This window comes from Pygoscelis adeliae, unplaced genomic scaffold, assembly GCF_000699105.1.
Source record: "Pygoscelis adeliae isolate BGI_AS28 unplaced genomic scaffold, ASM69910v1 Scaffold59, whole genome shotgun sequence".
Taxonomy (NCBI): domain Eukaryota; kingdom Metazoa; phylum Chordata; class Aves; order Sphenisciformes; family Spheniscidae; genus Pygoscelis; species Pygoscelis adeliae.
Window position 1 is genome coordinate 2,036,074 of NW_008825565.1, and position 20,681 is coordinate 2,056,754.

At 42.9% G+C, this 20,681-nt stretch overlaps 1 protein-coding gene across 1 annotated transcript in view; it reads right to left on the reverse strand.

The window, feature by feature from the left end:
• Positions 1-10,425: 10,425 nt before the first annotated feature.
• Positions 10,426-20,681, reverse strand: part of N4BP2 (NEDD4 binding protein 2) — a 37,632-nt gene continuing 27,376 nt past the window's right edge. Inside the window, exons 16-18 of the mRNA XM_009332447.1 lie at positions 18,090-18,258; positions 16,128-16,251; positions 10,426-15,281 (exon numbers count right to left, since the gene is read on the reverse strand). Of these exons, the coding sequence (XP_009330722.1) occupies positions 15,236-15,281; positions 16,128-16,251; positions 18,090-18,258 (339 nt within the window). The 3' untranslated portion in view covers positions 10,426-15,235. The remainder of the gene's footprint in view (positions 15,282-16,127; positions 16,252-18,089; positions 18,259-20,681) is intronic.

Consider the following 20,681-nt stretch of genomic DNA (forward strand, 5'->3'; position numbering starts at 1 on the left):
AAGAGACCTGGCATGGCAGGAGAGCTGCCCCAGAGCTGAACATGAGGGCCCCCGACGACCAGCCCAGTGGGCTGTCTGCTCCTCAGTCAGAGGCATGAGCAGTGGGTTCCCCAGCAGCCTCGAAACCAGCCCCGGAGGCAGAGAAATGGAACCCAAGTCCTTTTCAGAAAATATTTTGGGCTGAGTGAAGCCATTTCAGTCCATCACTAGCCATGAAGCAGTAGGAACAGGCTGCCTGATCCAGATCTAAAGCCATGCATTTTGTGTTCCTTGCAAGATGGGAACTCTCTGAAGACTGCTAATGAATTTGTCCACATTAACATTATGGCAGTACAATGCATTCCAAGATGAAGTCAAACTGCTTCCAAGAATGATTACAAAACCACAGAATAAATTACAAGATAAAGCAAAAAGGAAACAAAAAGATAATTTATGTGTAGATGAAAGGCAGTTGGTGCCAAAAATATAAATAGCTGCTGAAAGAATATAACCTGTGTAAACATGCTGTAAACCTGCTGATACAAAGCCTGCAGAACAGTGCTGCACAGTTAGGCTGGGGAATCAATTTGTTTCTTTTCCCTATGAAATGAAATTAATTCAGTTAATTATCAACAGGGATGAAGGTAAGGAAGGGTGGCTCACAGAAGGCATTTTTTTAATACTATCTTCTTAAAAGCTTCAATCTTCCTTTTAGTTTGAGACAAGATTTTGGATAAGGGGCTTCAGCGCATTATCAGTTTATGTGAGAACTTGCGTTACTTAATTTTCACATTAAATACCTATTCTTCTGTTTTTAACCGGGTTTGGGTTTCCCAATACCAGTGCATGCAATCAGGCAATAAGTTTCCATTGTGATCATGATAAAGAACATCAGACACCCAAACATTCTGAAATGTTTCCACCGGAACGCTGCGGCTTGTCAGAAGTAGAGAAATAAATACCATTCGCAAATTCTATTGATATAAATGTCTTCGGTGATCATCACCCTACAGATAGCAGCTGCTTAAAAATGCAACTACTCTTTTCTGGTTTATGCTGCAGACTAATCCAGATGTGAAGCCATCTGGCTAAGCAGTTTGCATTTTGGATAAAGAGCGCATCCATCTGTAAAATTGTTCATAAACAACTTTTGAATCGCGTGAGCTCAGAGAAAAAACAAGACTGTAGAATAAGAAACCTGTTCTAACATGTCTTGATTTCCACCCATTTCCCTTCACTGTGGTTTCTGGAGCATCTTGACCCAGTAACTTCCTAAAAATAGTTGAATGTCAGATTTATTTTTGCTTCTTTCATTCTTCTGGGGTTTTTTGAATAAAAAATTGGAGACCTTTCTTAGGGATGCACATGCTTCATGCACTTGCTCCATGACTGCACTTCCTAGTGACCTGGAACTCCATGAAGAGACCCTCAGCTCCACACTCTCTGCACAACACGTAGGCAATTCCAAAGTTAGGTGTAATATTGCAGCCTGACATGTTTCTCTTGATCCTTGCTTTGGTTTTTTGTCTTTCTTACTGCAGTTTTTCTGCTCCTTTTCACCTCTTCATGCTGTGCAATGAAGGGGAACATCTGGCTGTGAGAGAATATTGTTAATACATTCAAAAATATGTTGCTTCTTTTTTTCAAACTCAGTATGACTCATTATCTGGGACTTTCAGAAACAAACACTTTGTTGTGGAAAATATTTATGGTGGTGGAGTGGAGGGTTGCAAATTATTTTTGCATTGAAAAGTAAGTTGACAGCAAAAAATAAAGTCTTAAACCTCAAGTAACTGAGGGTTTATGACCAATTATGTAAAATAACATTATCCAGGGTTTTGTCATGTAAAGACATGGGCCAGTTTACAATGAAAACTCTTTTGTCTCTTAATGTCTCTTACATTTGTCTCTTAATCCACTGATTTCTGTCTCACTCGGAGAAACCAGCAGGCTGCTGATGTTAGGAAGGGGTTTGAGATCAAGGAAGGCAGCTATTCCTGTCCTCCCTGCCTGATTTCCTTTTTGTTCTCATATTTGCTCAGCTCTGATTTTGGTCTGCCTCAGATAGTATGGTATGTGCAATGCTCAGGAAGTAAACCGTGACATTCTTGATACCCATTGTTTTTAGCCCTACAAGCCTTTCTCCTGCCCTAGATGATCACTGTATTATACAAAATAAAGCTAATTGTTGCTTATGTCTAGACACTGCACCAGAGATATAAACACCACAAATAAGTGTGCTTATTTGATTAAAAAAGAGCCTAATTTTTTTTTGTTAACATTTTCAAAGGCAGGCAGGAAAAATGTATGTGGTCAAGATGCCAGCTGTGTGTTGGGAAAACTGGCATGTGGCTTTTCCTCGGGATCCTGGGCAGTACAGGGGAAATCAGGTGGGTTGCCCAGACCCATTTCAACGTGGGGGTGAAAGCACTCCCTTCACAGGAACAGATACCTCAGAGAAAGGGAGGCTAACTTGCAGCATGGCAGAGAGCATTGCTAAAGTCCCTAAAGTAGACCGGGCACAGCAACTTCTGTAGCATTACTCATTGTCAGAGAACCAAATCTGAAAGGGGAAATGAAAATGCAGTTTCACAAGCAGTTCCTACACGGATTTTGATAAAACTCACACTATTAATTACTTTGCCTTGATGAATTTAGGCTCTGGTTCCTCAGCAATCAAATGTGGTGGTTAGACACCCCTCAGTTTTGGTATTGCAGTGGCACAAACTGAAGCATGTGGTGATAAAACAGAATCCAAAACCTAGCATGAGGCGGGTTCCTGACACATCATGTGGGGAGGACTGGAGGTCTTCAGAGGGTGAGTCAAAGCCCTCCTACTGAGGCTGGAGCGTGCCTGACAGAGAAGCCTAAATGCAGAGGCATGCCTGAAATGCCACCCCCTCCCTGTGGACCCTCCTGCCTCCCTTCTGAGTTACACAGCAAGTTACAAAGTTCAAACCTCAACTCAACTCAGCTCAGCTCTTGAGCCCCTTTCCGAGGCATTGCCTCTTCCCTGAGACATGCCAAAGGAGCCAACACAGCACTGGCGCAGAGGGAGAGGCGTTGTGCTGCTAGCAGGGAGCCAGGGCCACCGCTGCAGGTCCCCACTGTTGCAGGCATGGGCTCCACATGGTACCACCTCTGGCTACCTCCTGTGCTAGTTGCCATCCCGTACCTGGCACAGCCATGCAAGGGCTGTCAGGAGGCAGAGGGGCAGCGTGGGGCAGCCACAGCACAGGCACCGCCAGCATACCTAGCGGGTAGAGTTGGCTAAGGAGCGCCTCCATCTGCCCTGCAGAAGCAGATCTGTCCCCCCTGTAACACGGAAATGGAGCTGCCTTCAGTGACAGGCTTGTCCTATGCTTCAGGTGGCCACAGAACAGCCCTCTAGCTACCCCTGCTCCAGCATATTTCTCCCTGGTCCACCCAGTTTCTGGGTGCAAACAGTGCTGAGATGGGCGCAAGGCACTGAACGACTCAGACCCAGGCACGCCTGAGCAGCACAGACCACTTGAGCCCAAAACAGAGAGCCCTGAGTTGTGCAAAGGATGATCAAACTTGGGTTTGGTGCTAACATTTGGGTGTGGGCATCTACATTTATCCAGCCACTTTTCAAGACTGATATAGCTCCATTCCATATATTAAACTCATATGCTTGTGCAGCCAAGGCAGGCAGAGACTTCTCCACTTTCTGAGACCACAGCCTTCTGCAGCCTTAGCTACAGAACTACTCTTTACTACTTTTACATCTTTTCTGCCAGTGTATGGGTTACTGATTAGCTATTTCGCTGGGATATTCCTCTTGAGATCGGGTTGCCAGCAATGTATGCTGTGTGACAAAACTAACATTTACACACTTCTTTTTCTTGGTATCTGATAAGCCGAAACCAGTGTGCTAACTTCCTAGCACAATTCCTCCCATGACGCCAGTGCAGAACGGGCGGTAAGAACAATGTATGGGAAGTGCTTTTCCTTCAGGGCAATATGAAAACCTACTTCCCCTTTCTTGAAAGGGAAGCGTGCTTAGGAACTGCACTGAGGGTTACTTAACTCCCCCGTCTCTTGTTTTGAGACAGTCTAGCATAAAAGCAGTCACACCACTGAGAACAAATTCAATCTGCTTCCCCAAAATCAGGTACTAATTCCCAAAATACCCATCAGCCGTCTTCAGGGAACAAGATTTCTTCCGCGTTTGCCCACTGTTGGTTTTTTGCCTTTTTTGCTGGGGCTTTTAGGAGATATTTGCAGCCCTGAGCGGCGCAGGGTGGCTGTGCAGCCCCGGAGCTGGCAGGGAGAGGGCAAAAGTGGCCAGGCAGGCAGGCTGCCTGTGGCAGGGAGGCAGTGGCCAGGGCTGCAGGGCAGGTAGAGGAGAGCCCAGGCAGGGGCCAGCAGGATGGGCAGGCCCCACTCGGCAGCGCTGGGGTCTGAGGGGCAGTCCTCTCCTGCCAGCCAACACTTCCACATGCGTAGCATGCAAGGCTGCATCTTTTTCTGTAGATTGTCTGACTTCTGCAATTTTCTCCTTCCCCAGGGACATTCACACTTCCTTCCCTCATCTGGATTTAATGCAAAAATAATCCCAGTGGCTTTGCTGAAACTGCAGAGGAGGCTCCAGTGGTTTTCTCTGTGAAATTGCACCCAACCTGAGGCTACTCCATGGCTTCAGGGCCAGGTCAGCTTCCTGCACTCACCCCCTGGCCTTGCCCAAGGGTCAGAGCAGCTGAGGTGCTCCCCAGCGCTGCTGCCGGGGGAGAAAACACTGACGGAGGCCAGATGCGCTGAGGAAACGCTGGTTCCTCCTTTCATTCTGCCTAGGAGGGCAAAGAGCTGAGCTCTGTCACAGCAGGGAAGTGCCGGAGGAAGCAGCTTTTCTCACCAGCCCTGCTGCGAGGCGGCCCCAGGCCAGGCCCCGCGGCCTGCCTGCCCCGGGGCTGCCCCTTCCCTGCCTCCCCAGCAGCCCTCCCGAGTGCAGCGGTGGCGGCACTGTGCCCCAGGAAACCGCAGCTCAGGGCAGCTTGGCTCCCGGGCCCGGGGGAACCACCAGCAGTGTTAACGCCAAGCACACAGCTCCCCCGGGCACCCACCCGCAGCTAGCAGGACCAGGTACTGCTCTCTCCCTTATCCCCAGCAGCCGCTCCTGCCCTGGCCCTGCTCCGCTTGTGCACCTTCCCGCCCTGCAGTGCTGCCTGCCGCGTTATTTCTGCAATCTGTACGTTATTCTTGTCAGGAAAAGAAGTGCCTGCACAAACTAGGCCTCTTGCCCCAGCAAAGTCAGAAGACATTGGAGTTCCCCTTGGGAAAATCAGCAAGATGAAGGCAGCAGCTGTTTTTATTTTGAATGTGGTTTTCCCACTTCCTCCCGTTTTGAAGAAGGAGATGGGGATAGTCATACTGTGCAGTCTCAGGCTCCCCGCTTCACGAGCCAGTTTCTCCTTTCTAGCCTATGAACCCGCAGATGTTTCCCAGAGGAAGGCTCAGACCAGGAGCCTGACATAGATGCCCTGAATTGCTCCCAAAGTGCTGTCTGGGGGAAGCCAGGGTGCATCATCCCTCCAGGGACGTTGTTCTCTCTGCAGTATATCAAGATAGTCACTTTACATGGCTATCTTGATAAATGCCAAAAAGCTGAAGCTCCCGGTCACCCATGGCTTGCCTATATGGCACTGCACAGACAGTAAAAGGGGATAATCTGGAAAGGCAAGAAGGACACACAGGTGAGGAAGACTACTTTTACCCTGACTTAGAGGTGGGAATCCCAGGCAATGCCTTGTGAGTTAGCCGACATAAAGCAAACACCCTTGTGCAGTGCTCCCACAGCCCGACCTGACAGGACTACCATTCCCCCATTTACAGACCAAATTGATTAAATTTGTGGTGCAGGCAGAGAATTTCCATTGCTTGCTCTCCTGTCCAGTGTGTACAACCAGCCATGGAGGAGGGTCCTGTTTCTCAAGATAACACAAAAATAATAATGATCCATACAGTTGTTTACCAAGCTTGTAGAAAGAGCAATTGTCATAGCAGCACTACCACACTCAGATGTCCTACTGCCCAAAGAAAGTCACAGATATCACATCCTGATCACACTGAGGAAATGCATCAGCATTTAATATTTTTACTCTTATTTTAGTGCTCCCCAAGTCACGTAAGATGTCTCCTGAGCCATATGAAAAAAACGTTCCCTACTCACAAGGAGTGCACAAATCTAGTTTTAGACCCAATGCCATGACAGAGGACATGAAACAGCTCAGGACAATAGGGAGGAAAGCAACATGGTGGCTTTTATCCTGTGCTCCCCCTCGGTCCTTTCTGTTTTTGCAGCTTGAGTTAAAGATCACATAGCACAACAGCACAAGGGTCTCAGGCCATGGGGACCTCTGGTGGCACTGGGGATACCGGGCTGCCTTTTTCAAACCCTGAAGTGGCAGGGATTGCCTAAATGTTCATCGTGGAATGGATGCCAAAAGCCCCATTTGTTTGCCAAAAAGTTACCAAAACTGCAAGTCCTCCCCACCCCCAAAGTCTGCAACACAGTTTTTGTCTCAGTCAAGACAAAGATCTGTAGCATTCTTAACATACGAAAGCTGCATAAATAAAGCTAAAAGAAAACCCAAAACCTGAACATGGTACAAAACAAGCCCCTCACAGGATGTTGAGCCCTATCTACTACATTTAATTCAGCAAGACCTCCGTATGGTGCATCCCAGCGACAGTCTGCTTTGAGATGCTGGTTTGGATACACCAGCACTGCTTTGCTGGAGCTGAGGGAAATGGGCTGCCCCAGCAGTAGTGCCCCATCCATGCATGGTACCTTACTGCACGGTCCTGCAGTGCCTCAGGGTCTCCCAGACACCTCTGCACTGCCCACCTGCCACACAACACCTTTCCCTATCAGCTTTTGCAGATCCTTTCCAGTATTTGCCATCCTCTCAATTCACTGGCATGTCCCCACTCCATGCCACCATCCATCCTCCAGCATAAAGCCCCTTATGCTATAACAGGCCTTTCTTCTTCATCACAGCAGTCTCTTGGTACAGGTTGACCTCTGGATCCAGTAGCCAACCTTCTCCACAGCTCTTTCAGGGCCTGTGCCTGCACCTGGCAACATGCCCCCTCAGACGTGGCCCATCCACATGCCTCCATAGACCTTCCCCAAAAGATTCTTACAGCTTACAGGGTATCTGTGTGCCCCGTAGTTTCCCTCACCATCTCCCTGATGTATTTTCCATTGAGGTGCGGGAGAGAAAGGCTGCAGACCTGATTCAGCATCCCAAGGGCTCTCCAGCACTCAGGGACACAGGGCAGACCCGCCCAGGGGGTGGTAAAGACTCCTGGGTCTGGCAGAAGAGTGGAGAAGGGAAAGGGACACCATGAGTTTGTTAAGGAAGGCCCTTCCTTACCAAGAGACAGCTGCTAAATGCCACACTCCTGGAATGCCAAAGCTCCTAACTGTCATTCAGGACAAACACAGGCCCTATTTATGGGAAAGGCTCTCTGAGCTAATCCTCAAAAGACAGCACCTCCCAGCTCCGTGCCATGTAGAAACCACTCAGGCTACAGGGAAAAGGGAACATTATCTCCTGACCTATCCTGCACAAGTAATGATGGCAACTAATGAGAAGCCATTGCTAGCCCAGCCAGGCCCCATGATGCAGAAAGTCAAGCAACATCAAGAGGGTCCTTCCCCACAAAGGTTTTCAAGAAGACTTTGTGTCACCAGCAACACCCACTTCACCAAACAGCACAATGTCTTTGTGTCAGTCTCTGAACAGACTGATTTGCCCAAGCATCCAGACAACTAACCTACAAAAAACAACACAGGTAGCTAAAGGAGAAACCCCAATGTTATCATCTTCAAATCTGAGTGCAAAATGAACTTGTCTTGCCCATCTTCAGCTCAGAGCAGCAAGTATATTTTGAAAACAAACTCTACCCCACCCACCTGTAAAGAAGAAAAAAAAAAGTCACCAAAACAATACTTCGAATACAGTATTCTCCCTCTGAGGAAGAAATGAACAGCATGTGATGTGTAATAACATCCTTTAGTGCACATCATACAGAGAAACAACAGCTCTGGTAAGGGCACAGTAAAAGCTGCTGCCACCATCACTCTATGCCATTGGCAAGGGCACCACCTATTGTTGAGCTACCCGATGCATTCCACCAGCAGACAAAACCTTTAATTGTACTTTAATGATTTGGGCTGAAAATTTGTTTGCCTCAAGCAATATTTTTATTTTACCACACTTCAATTTTCAGCTTTAAAGTTCAAATAATTTCCATAAGTAAGGACAGACTAAAATATTCCACTTCTCATAATTAAATAGGGAGAAGGACTCAGGAAATGCCAGAGTGCTGTTGAGGAGAAAACTCCCAGCTGCAAGCAGAGAGGAGCTCGGAGCTAGCCCAGGACACAGACAAAATAAGGGCATGAACTGAAACAGAAGCTGGTGAATGAGAACAGTCTGTTTTAGCAAGGGTAGGAGTCAAGCTGTGTCTCCACGTTGAACTGCTGTACTGCCCCCAAAGAGAAGGCAAGTCTAGTAGCAGTACCTCCACTTTAAAACACAGTTTGAGAGACTAATCCCCAAGCTGGACCTTGAGCCACTGCCAGAGCAGGGAGTCCTGTAAGTAAGGAGCACACAGTCAACCAGACCTTCACCGATTCTGTGGTCTAGAAGCTGTGGCTCAGAATCAGCCGTGTCAAATCTAAGCCAGCATCTGCGAAGCTTTCATGTGTTCCCAAAACCTGTTTGCCCTGCTCTCTTGAACAGCTTATTAGTTAGGGCTTTGCTGTGCAAATGCACAAACCTGGCTTGTTTCTGCAGTCTATCCAAGCTACAAGGCAATGAAGTCATAGGAATGACTCTGCAGGAGTTAACTCGGGTCGAAGCCAGTTGTCCTCAACCTGAGCTAATAAAATAGGCTGGACTCTAGCCAGCACTTTGCTCTCAGGTGTCTTTCCACAATTCCAGGAACATGACACAGGAATATCTGCACTTGAGCTGCACAGAGCAGGCTTGGGAAAAGCCAGGCTTACTAGTTCTGAACCCACAATGATATAGCCATTGTGCTTCCTCAGGATCTGACCTGTCACTGCCTCTGACATAAGGTGTCTTGCTAAATGAGGTCTATCCAGAACACTTCCATCCCCCAAAGTCTCATCTTTACAGTGGTCATACCTGCCCCTCCCCTTGACATACACCACTGCCCTCTCCCACAAAATAAGCCAGGCCTGAACAGCATCTCTTCAGCTACTTCAGGCCAAAAAAAAAAATCCAAACCCATGACCCCCATTTTCAGTAATGTGAGCATTCAGCTTCCACTCTCAACACTTAAAATCAGACCACAAATCTGTTCCTTTTTACGCCTGCAGATGATTGCTTCATCTCCCTACCGATGGTATCCTGAAGTCAAGGCAAGTGGCTTTCATGCAAAACTCCAAGACTACTTATCAATGATCTAGATGAGAGGACTGAGTGCTCCCTCAGTAAGTTTGCAGACGACACCAAGTTGGGCGGCAGTGTTGATCTGCTTGAGGGTAGGAAGGCTCTGCAGAGGGACCTGGACAGGCTGGATCGATGGGCCGAGGCCAACTGTATGAGGTTCAACAAGGCCAAGTGCCGGGTCCTGCACTTGGGTCACAACAACCCCATGCAGCGCTACAGGCTTGGGGAAGAGTGGCTGGAAAGCTGCCCAGAGGAAAAGGACCTGGGGGTGTTGGTTGACAGCCGGCTGAACATGAGCCGGCAGTGTGCCCAGGCGGCCAAGAAGACCAATGGCATCCTGGCCTGTATCAGAAATAGTGTGGCCAGCAGGAGTAGGGAAGTGATCGTGCCCCTGTACTCGGCACTGGTGAGGCCGCACCTCGAATACTGTGTTCAGTTTTGGGCCCCTCACTACAAGAAGGATGTTGAGATGTTGGAACGTGTCCAGAGAAGGGCAACGAGGCTGGTGAGGGGCCTGGAGAACAAGTCTTATGAGGAGCGGCTGAGGGAGCTGGGGTTGTTTAGCCTGGAGAAAAGGAGGCTGAGGGGAGACCTCATTGCTCTCTACAACTACCTGAAAGGAGGCTGTAGCGAGGTGGGTGTCGGTCTCTTCTCCCAAGTAAGTAGCGATAGGACGAGAGGAAATGGCCTCAAGTTGCGCCAGGGGAGGTTTAGATTGGACATGAGGAAAAATGTCTTTACTGAAAGAGTGGTTAAACATTGGAACAGGCTGCCCAGGGAAGTGGTTGAGTCACCATCCCTGGAGGTATTTAAAAGACGTGTAGATGAGGCGCTTAGGGACATGGTTTAGTGGGCATGGTGGTGGTGGGTTGATGGTTGGACTTGATGATCTTAGAGGTCTTTTCCAACCTTAATGATTGTATGATCCTATACTATTTGACAAAATTTGATACAAGCTGAAATGTAGCCTTTGAAGGAAAGACAGAAGGCTATACTTGTGGCAAAAATCCTTTATTAAACTACATTTTGTAAATTCCTTTTCACATTAGAAATTCTAAATGCAAATTACAAAATTGTATTTCAGTAAAAAATGAAAGTTATAGTTAACAGCAAAATTACAACTTTATACATATACAAAAATCATTTTTTCTTTTACTTTAAAAATAGACATTGATATCTTCCAATGTACTGGTCCTAACAGCTTTTACAACTGGTAGCTGCAATACTAGGTCTTTTCACAGGCATATTCACATATAAGTCATTTAATCCTCTGCACAGTTTATTTAGCTGAAATAGCATGAACAGTTGGGCTTTGGTTGGGTTTTGTGTGGTTGGTTGTTGTTTTTTTTTTTTAAGAGACCATGATACTTGGGAATTGTGGTAAGCCAATGAACTCTTCTTTGTTACAGTGTTCATACTCTATCATCTCCTTAGCTCTGCAGAGGACAATATTATTCTGGAAATGTGAATTGCATCTGAAGACATAACCATCAGTAATGTAAAGTCTATGTATAATTTCTCATATTACATTTATGATGATCCTTCTTTGCCATTAACCAACAATGAAATCATTCTCTTGTCTACCCACCATATTATGTGGCAAGATTAAATAACAAATTGGTTACATTTCACCTCAAGTAAAACCTTCTAGAATGCACATTCTGCTAAGCATATGTAAAGATCTTCCCTGACACTGTACACATTCACAACAGTGATGTTCCAGATGTTCTAGTTCTAGTGATGTTCTAGGTTATGCCTAGAGCATCTGGACATTGTTTAAATGGGGATTCCCAAGTCACAATGGTTTCCAACAGCCACAAAAAATGCCAGTTAAATTTTGCCTGAGGTGTCCTTCAACAGGCCTACAAAAACATTAAGTTTAATTAAAATTGTACTACATACTATTAAAAGCAAAAGCCAAAGTCATTAAAGTATTATCAAGGTATCTTGAAATATTTTTTTAAAAAAATCACTTTTGCCCTACTACTTTCACAATCAACTGAAATGTATTTTTGAACACTCAACATTACTTAGGAAAACAACTTTCTTCATTGCACCTCTGGGCCTTTTTTTTTTCCTCTTTACTGTAAGATTACTCAACAATGCTAACACACGCATTAAAATTTGTATTAAAAAAAAAAGAGATCATTTTCCTAAATTAAAAATTGGGATAAACGTTAAAATGTTTTGTAAAAAAGAAACCAGAAGTCACATATTAAAGGCTACCAGTCATCACAACCACATGCTGTTGAAGAACAGAATAAAAAGTGGTACACAAAATAGGTATTTTAACAGTCGCACATTATTTCAGAGTGCTGGTGGCAATACTGCTAAGTGCTACTTTAATCAAAAGTATAAGATGATACAGAATTTACATGATGCCTCAAGGATTCTCACTGATGTAACTGCAGAAGACATCAGAAAACCTGGAAGTTCTAAAATGTAACCTACTTTGAAATATCGTTTTGAAACAATTATATAATTCATCCCACTATACATTATAAAAACAGTCAAAGAAATACAAGAAGTCCAGTGGGTTTTTTCTGACAGTTTGGCAAGTAGCTGAAGGCATGGAGATCCTTACTAATAAAAGTCTACTTTCTTTCTCTCTGTGCACTGATCTTCTGCTCCATTCTGTATCCAGCTCAGCACAGCTTCTAAGCACGTGCTTAAGCTCCTATGGAAGAAAAAGGCTGAGCTCATCATATTTTCTCTGAGTTGGAACTGCAATGCCTCACCCTGAGCTGCTGAAGCTGATGAAGGCTCTGTCACTAACTTCAATAAAGGCAAGACTGGTTCTGCCCGTGTTACAATTTTAAACCATCGTCTTCCATCAAAGTTCAGCCTGTAATCAAACAATTTATACTAGGTGAATGATCAACCTATAACCAGATAGGGTATTCGGAGTACCTTAGTGAACCTCCACCTGTACCCAAAAGGGCAACGGAGAGAGGGAGAAGTACTCCAAATTGCTCTTAAGCTACGTACTCCTCTGCTGACTTCGACAGACTGGAGAAAACAAACTCTCCTAGTAAGGGGTGGAGCTGAGGTTTTGCCCTGAACATTTTTTATGCATTCATCCAAACAGGACTAAGAGATGAAAAAATAATATGGAGGGACATTGAAGCTCAGTGGGAACGGCTTCTTTTCTAAGAGTCCTAACCCCTTCCAGAGACTGTTTATGCACTTTTCATTCTTTAATCTCTTTTGTCCCCTTGATCTTGCTTTTTTAGCTTGCAGTGGTGATTTTGAAAGAGGCTCAGGAAGTGGCGACTTCAAGAATACTGCTGAGCACACTGGTTAGAGCATTTTCTGGGGAAGTAAGTCAAGCGCAATCGTTGTCCCCTTGCTAGGCCAGAAGAATGTAAAAAGCTGTGTTTCTCATCTCCAAGGTAAACGTGTCAACAACTAGATTATGATAAACAGATGAGCAAAACCACCACTTTTTCTGCTCATCTTTTGAGCTGAAATCTAAGCTGTCTTTGTCCATGTCGGGAATGGTGTGAACATGCTGAGTGAATCAGGCCCCCTCCCAAAACAACCAGAAGTTTTGGAACTTCCCTGTTTACAAGCACATCGCTGTAAGGCTTGGCACCCAGCAGCTCAACACGCAACACTTCTGAGCATACACTGGGACTTTTGCTGGACAACTCAGCCACCCGGGCCAACCAACAGGGACTATGTTTTAAAGAGCTGCCCCTCCATTCGTTATAAACAGTACCACTAAGGAAAACCTGTTCAGGAGCAGAAAGAAGTTCCTTGGTCCAAAAGAAAGATCCTAGCTCCGCTGAGGCAATTCTAGCATCTGCAACCCTGGACAGCTGACGGTCTGAACTGCTGTCTCGAGTCCAAGTGCCTAAATGACCTCTCAGTCCATTTTAGGCACTGTTGCAGAGGATGGAGCATGGGCTTCACCGCACGGGACATCGTGTGGTGGCAGAAACAGCTCTGCTAGTGCTGTTTGGGGATCACAGATCTTTTGTATTTCACCCACTGGTTACCAGAGCAGCCCAGAAAGAAAAAGAGAAGGGACACAATTCAGATGAACTAAGAACCCACAAAAAAATATAAAACTTGTTATGACAGTCTATTATTCCAGTAAGAGTCCCTTTGATTAAATATTATTCAAGCTATTCTTCCACTTGAAATCACCATGAAAAGATTATCTGTTGAAGCATGACAAACTCATTTTGTCTACTGTACATTGCATTCACTGTATTATTACAGTAAATATGGGTATTGAGGAAACGTGTCTTTCAGTTTGTCAGCAACTTATACAGACACATTTTCAAGTGAAACCTATTTCTGTGTACAACTTTTCTCACAGAAGTTCCTTGCTTATTACTACCCATGCACACAAATGGCAGAACCTGCACACACATATGGATTCATACACAAATTCTATGTGCATGTAGTTCCTGGATAAAATTTACTGCAAAAGTGGTTTAAAATGAAAAAACCCTCCCATTAATCTTTAACCTATTAATATTATTCCTAATACACAACTCATACCTGTTCTGCAAAAGCCTTACAACAAAAATTAAATGGTTTCTAGTAAAAAATTCATATGCCTTTCAAGAGGCAAAGATGTAATTAAAAGTAGTAATGCATTCTAGAAGACATTTATATTAAAAAAATGTTCTGAATGCTTACTGGAAACACTTGTCAAAGTGCAGGTGTTTATGTTTAATTTGGGGGGGGGGGTTTGGGTTTTTTTTGTTGTTGTTTTGGTTTTGTTACACAGGTATTACTAGATGCTGATGGAACACCACCACCACCAGAATAACTTTTGTACTCCCAGACTTTCCAGTTAGGCAATTACTACTATAGTATTAGCATTCACTTTGATGTTAAAAATACATTTAAAATGTCTCACAGACAATCATATTTTCTACAAGGAAATCACCAAATTTAATACACAGAATGAAGACACGTCACAGACACCTGCAAAGTGAAACAGTACTCAATTTGCTCCATTTAAAAAGCCATAAAGGAAGAAACACTTTTAATCCAGTAGATGTTGAAAAAAGTAAGGGCATTTCCTGCAAAATTATTAGCTATGTGTAAGTAGAGATTGAACTACAGTGTTGTATTTTTCCCTTTAACAGATCACAGTAAATCTGCAAAATTACCAAAAACACAACTGGTCTTAATACACAGTCCTTTATATGCAACTTCCATCAATATCAGGGGAAGTTTAGAATGGAATAAGGACAACAGAACTGGTCAACCCATCACAAAATAACCACTAAAAGGACTACATCCGACTTTTGAAGAAACCTAGAAACATTTAGCACTCAGCTGTAACTGGATTTGAAATATCAGCAGCTGCCGAGTTTCCACCTCCCCTGTGGTCTTCTGAAGGGTTTAGCACAAAGTTCTGAATCACAGAATAACTTTGTACAAGGTACTATGTCTCTGTGTTTTAAAAGCACAGAATCCACAGCAATTAAAATGTGTCAGGGTCAAAAGACAGACTGGGTATGCTGAGAAGACAGTTATATTTAAAAATTGTACCTTAACTTCCCTTTAAAACTTCATATACTGCTCAGCAGAATTCTTAATCTGCATTTCTGAGACTTCAAATCCTGTGTCTTCTTTTTGCAGGTTCAAAAAAGGATCCATTCCACACAAGAATTTTCTTGGAAACATACTGACAAAACCACTTGCTGTAAATTGAGACCATTTCTAATAAAATATCCGCCCTTTAAAACAGATTACAAAATACTATTGCAGTTGTTAAAAAAGTTTTTAGCTGTAACCTGACACCTCAGTTTCTATATTCCTCTTCTCTTCTTGACAACCCTTCAATTCAGCATGACTTTCAGGCAGCCTGGTTTTATTTCTGTGAACCTGTGAAACGAGAAAAGATGAAGCTTCAACATGAAAGCTATGTGCAATGCCATCTCCTTCAGCCCTCATCAAACATATGGAAAGTGATAAGATTCTCAGTCAAGTATGTGTGCATGTGAGAGGCAGGAAATCAGCATCATGTCCTCTGGATGTGACAGTGAAGGAGGATTTTACAGGGTCTGGAGAGGTGAAGAGCTGGAAACAGCAGGAACTAAGAGGAAGATTAAAAAAAAAAAAAAAGCTGCCCAATATTCTTGGTTATATTCATTCTGCTCCTCTTTTCCTGCTCCCCTTTCATTCCCTCTTCTTTCGAAACAGATTTTCTCCCTCGTCTTCTGTAGAAAGTAAGAAGGAAATGGGAAGGGAAGTCTTTGCTATTTCTGAGTCCCACCTTCACAGTCACCTTCATACACTCCTGTAAAGAAAAAGCAGCAAACACACTGATGCCAGCCCAGACTTGCTAGATTGCTGTCCCACGTAAGAAGCTGAGAACTAAAGCAGGTATTGGAGATCAATAAAAAGCACGATTAACAACTTCTTGCAGTAAAGCTAGCAACCTTGAATGGAAATATGTAATTAAACTATGTTAGGTAAGTTTAATTTATAGTGTTTTAATCTATCTCAGATGAAAGGACCTACCATTTAATCGGTGCCCTGTATAAGATGGTTTTGTGTCACACAATTGCATTGGATTTATAAAACAGCAGACCTACTTTAATCTGAAACAGCAGACCTGCCTTAATCTGTTTAGGAGTTTAACAGTATTCTAAAACTAACTTCAATTTTCAGTTAGTCAAATGTGGGTTAAGAAAAAAAAATGTATCAGTAACAAAAATCTAAACTCACCTGAAGTTGTGGCTTGTGAGGTATCTGATAGCTGCTGGTCTGATGCGAGCAACTCCTCCCTGACTATGGCTTCCTCTTCCCGTGATAACACAGAGATATGGTTTACCACCACTCTGCTGGTACTCTGTAACAGCAGGGATTGTAACGGTTAAAATTTTCCCTCAGCAGAGACTTGGCGTTCAGTATAACCTTTCCATCCGTACTTCTGAAAACTCTCACTAGTGATTTAGAACTTCGCTTTCCCATGCTGGCTATGCATCTTTTACAGAAACATAGCCGTTTTTCCCCTTTTCTGAAAAAGATATTCTGAAAAAATACAGTCAAGCTTTTTAAATCTAGATTGCTTGCAATATGCATGTTGTGATCATCACAAAATCCTTCTAATTTCATAGCAGCTTTACTGTTTCTATCATCTAATCTTCACTTGGAATTTACATCCTGTGATGTAAACTAAAATTGCAAAATTAAAAGAGGTGGGTGTAATTTAGTTTAAGTGACACTTCTCTATTGTTTCACGTTTTATCTTAAATTAATGCGAATAAAGAAATAACATTTTATTGGATAAAGAAAGGAAGAAGGAGGAAAATATAAATCCACACAGTTTTTGACATTTAAGTCACACTTATTTGAACTAATTTCTGCTACGTCAGAGCATGTGAATCAACAGATCAACACATCACATGAGCTTTATTAGGGCACCTAGCCCTGATAACAAAAGAAATTGCTCTTCTCCCAGAGATCACAGCAACGTAAATTGATGAAGAGTTTGAAAAAGAGGAAAAACATAAATTAAACGGGATTCTCACAAAGCCAAGATTTGCCAGTTCAAGATTATCAGTTCACATGACATTTTTCCTCAACTACCCTCCCTCTTTCTCTTGCTTAACTTTATTTAGGTTTTATATTAGTTTACGGTTAATTCTGCCAGCACTAAGTGCCCCGTATTGATCCCTTTCCCACGTATGCACACTGAAATGAACTTTTTTTTAGATTTAGGTGAATGGACTGAATGGAGAGCCCCTACCATCATTCCAGGACTCCTGATGTAAGTGCAGCTGAGGAAATTTAGCTCTAAAAAGCATTAGGTTACAGCTTGAAGTATACAAATGTCATTTTAGGAATAGCACAAGATAATGCAATTTAATTATCTCTGATGTATATTGAAAGAAAAGGATTATCGAAGGTCCCACTGAACACTTTGGTTTCTCCTGTGTGGAGTAGCTGTTTCAAAATATTAGGTTTGTGCAGTGGTACCTTGTCTAAGAAATATTTCTTGTAAAAGCATTCCCAGTGTGCTTAAATATATAAGGCAAACTAATAATGCAGAAAATGTATCTTTTTAGAGCAAGAACACTCATGAAGTACTTGAGCACTTCACTGGGAGAAAAAACAAGCCCTCAAGGAAAACTGCACAAAATGACATTTATGGACGCAGCACTATTCTGATCTCAAGAGATCCTGCTCACAAATCAATACGGAAGTTACTGAAAGATAGCTCAAATCACACACTTTCATGTAAAAGTTGAAGACAATATAATCATTGTGGTTAGAATTCCAACATAATGATTTTTCTTTAAAGATTAAAACAACAACATAGTTCTGACAAAGCAATGCAAAGATGACACAAATGTTTGCATTACCACCTCTGTTAAAAATGCCAGGAAGGATAGATCAAGTCTTCAATAGAAAAATAAAAGTAAAGGATAAAACAAAAAGAAAAGGAAGACTTACAAAGAAGCACAAAGCGGGGGGGGCAAGACAGAGAGCAAAAAGAATCATTGCTATGTCAAAGAAAAAGAATTCCATGGGGCAGCTTTGAAAATAAAACAACACAAAGGCCAGTTGCTTTTACATGTTATTAAATTACATTAATTCCCTCTGATATTGCCATGTATCGTGATTTCTTAGTAGAAAAAGAGGAGAATAACTTCTAGGGGGCAGGAATTATTAGCTTATTCCTACCTTCACTTTTTTCCTGCAGCACTCTGGACAACTGATTCACAGCTTCATCTACATGGAGACCGTGCAGATCCAACACATTCATAGGCAACAAGGAAGTATTTACTTTCTCAAAGATTTGCACAGCAGCAGCATGGTTGGCTTCTTTCATCTTCTGCTCATGAAGGTGACCCTTTATTCATAAGCACAGCAACTATTACACACCGAGACATAATCTAAGCTCCACGCTGGTCGTTGGGTTCAAAACGACAGTACTGGCAGGGTGCTTTTAGCTCACAGTTTGAAGCAGTAAAATTTATAATCACAACAGAACTTCTGGAAGAGGCTCAGTGAGACCTACTCACACGGAGATTTCATGAAATCTTTTCTTAAGAAACTACTCAAAGCTGGCACAAAGAAGAAATTATAACAAAAGCCTTACAAGAAAGAAAAGAAGCCAGAAAAGGCACAAAACCATAAGGTCTTTACATAAGCTAAAAAGTTACACTCCATGCTGATTTTCAGATTTATTATCCTAACAATGGAATTTTATTTTCTGAAAGTATTTTGCTAAATATTTAATGAAACAATGTCAGAGAAACTGCCCAACAGCCCAGGAAAAACCTGCTGAGTGTTATAGTTGAGGTTAATTCTTCTGAACGCAATCCCTAAAAATCAGACAAGCCAAGGGCAAACACTTTTTTTTTTTTTTTTTAAATAGTTGCCTATTATATCTCCTAATATTTTTGACAGATCTTTTATGATTGACAAGGTCAACACAGTCCTTATTGGAATTAGGGGCAAGGAGCAGTACAGGGTTATTCACACCACACAGTGAACAAGTACCAACTATTTCCCATGAACCTTGCAGTGATAGTATCTGAAGCAACAAATTATGTCTTTGAAGATCTCTGTAGGCACAGTCTGAAAAGGAATGGAAGACTTAACTCCAGGTATTGGACTGACAAGGGCTCAAGAGAACAGAAGCGACAGTCTGTCTTATACTTTCTTAAAATGGATCATCTGAAGTGTATTAGTGTAAGACCAGAGACACCAGTCCCGTAACTCTCACTTGCAGAGGATTCCCAAGACAGGCTAAGGCCACCAAGCATAAAGTATTTTTCATGAATAAAGGTAGCTTAGTTTGCCTTTTTATTACCTAAAAGAAAATATATAATAAATTTCCAGGTTGCACTTGTCGTTATGGCTAAGAATGAAAGACAGACAGGACTTGAAATTACATTTCTATTTAAAATCATGCAAACCTTTGTTTAGAATCTCTCCAAACTTCAACAATATATAAACAAAGAACATAAAGAGTTCATTATAAAGACTGATAATCAATATTTCCTACATGCATACTAACAATCTAAACATTTAGAGCGACGTTATACCAATTGCATGAAAGCTTTTTTAAGATAATAAGCAAATTCAAGTGATTCATTATTACATTTTTGTTCCGTCATAATGCAACTCATAGTTTAGAATTAAATGCTTCTATACCGTGAATTCTTACCAATTTTTTATATGCTATTAGATCAGGGAAACGCTACGGCCTTTGAAGATATTTGTAACAGAATTTTTAAGAGTGGTCTGAATGAAGTGTGGTTGGAAGGATGTCTTGTGAAGGCACCAAGAAACCAAAGTACAGGAACAGATATAAGAACAGCTGATATTTATAATCAAGAATATGTTCAACAGCAATCATCAACAGTAATCAAACTGGTATATACCGAGAAATGTGCTTGAGTCAAGACCAGAGAGCCTGTGCTCCAAGGCCAGAGCACACAAGACTGATCAGCAGCAGATCCACACTCCAAAACCAGATGGATGGCAAAAAGCATGGCATACCACATGTTTATCCCAACCCAAGACAGACTGTAGTCATAAAGATAGTCAGGATGAGGAAGCAAAGACAACAGGCAGCAGTGTTGCCCAAGTTTTATGGAGGATGAAGCAAGCAAGATTCTGAGGCAAAAGATCACATCTTAATACCTGTCTGACTCCTAAAAAGTACAAAAGACATCTAAAAACAGTTCATCGCCAATTAAGATGAACCCAAGGGACATAAGAAGAGTTAGAAAACTGATGTTTGTTGCAGCCCATGTCACACATGAGTGAACCTGGCCAGATCACACAGACACAAATCCTGGTGCTTACAAGTACGTGGATGCGAGAGAGATCTATGAGAAAATGAGCATGTGTGACTAAGCACTAAATATCATCTTTCATAGAATAGAATCATAGAATAGTTTGGGCTGGAAGGGACCTCTAAAGGTCATCTAGTCCAACCCCCCTGCCGTGGGCAGGGACATCTTCAATTAGATCAGGTTGCTCAGAGCCCCATCCAACCTGACCTTGAATGTTTCCAGGGATGGGGCATCCACCACCTCTCTGGACAACCTGTGCCAGTGTTTCACCACCCTCAGCGTCAAAAATTTCTTCCTTATAGCTAGACTACATCTACCCTGCTTTACTTGAAAGCCATTCCCCCTTGTCCTGTCGCAACAGGCCCTGCTCAAAAGTTTGCCGCTGTCTTTTTTATAAGCCCCCTTTAAGTACTGATAGGCTGCAATAAGGTCTCCCTGAAGCCTTCTCTTCTCTAGGCTGAACAAC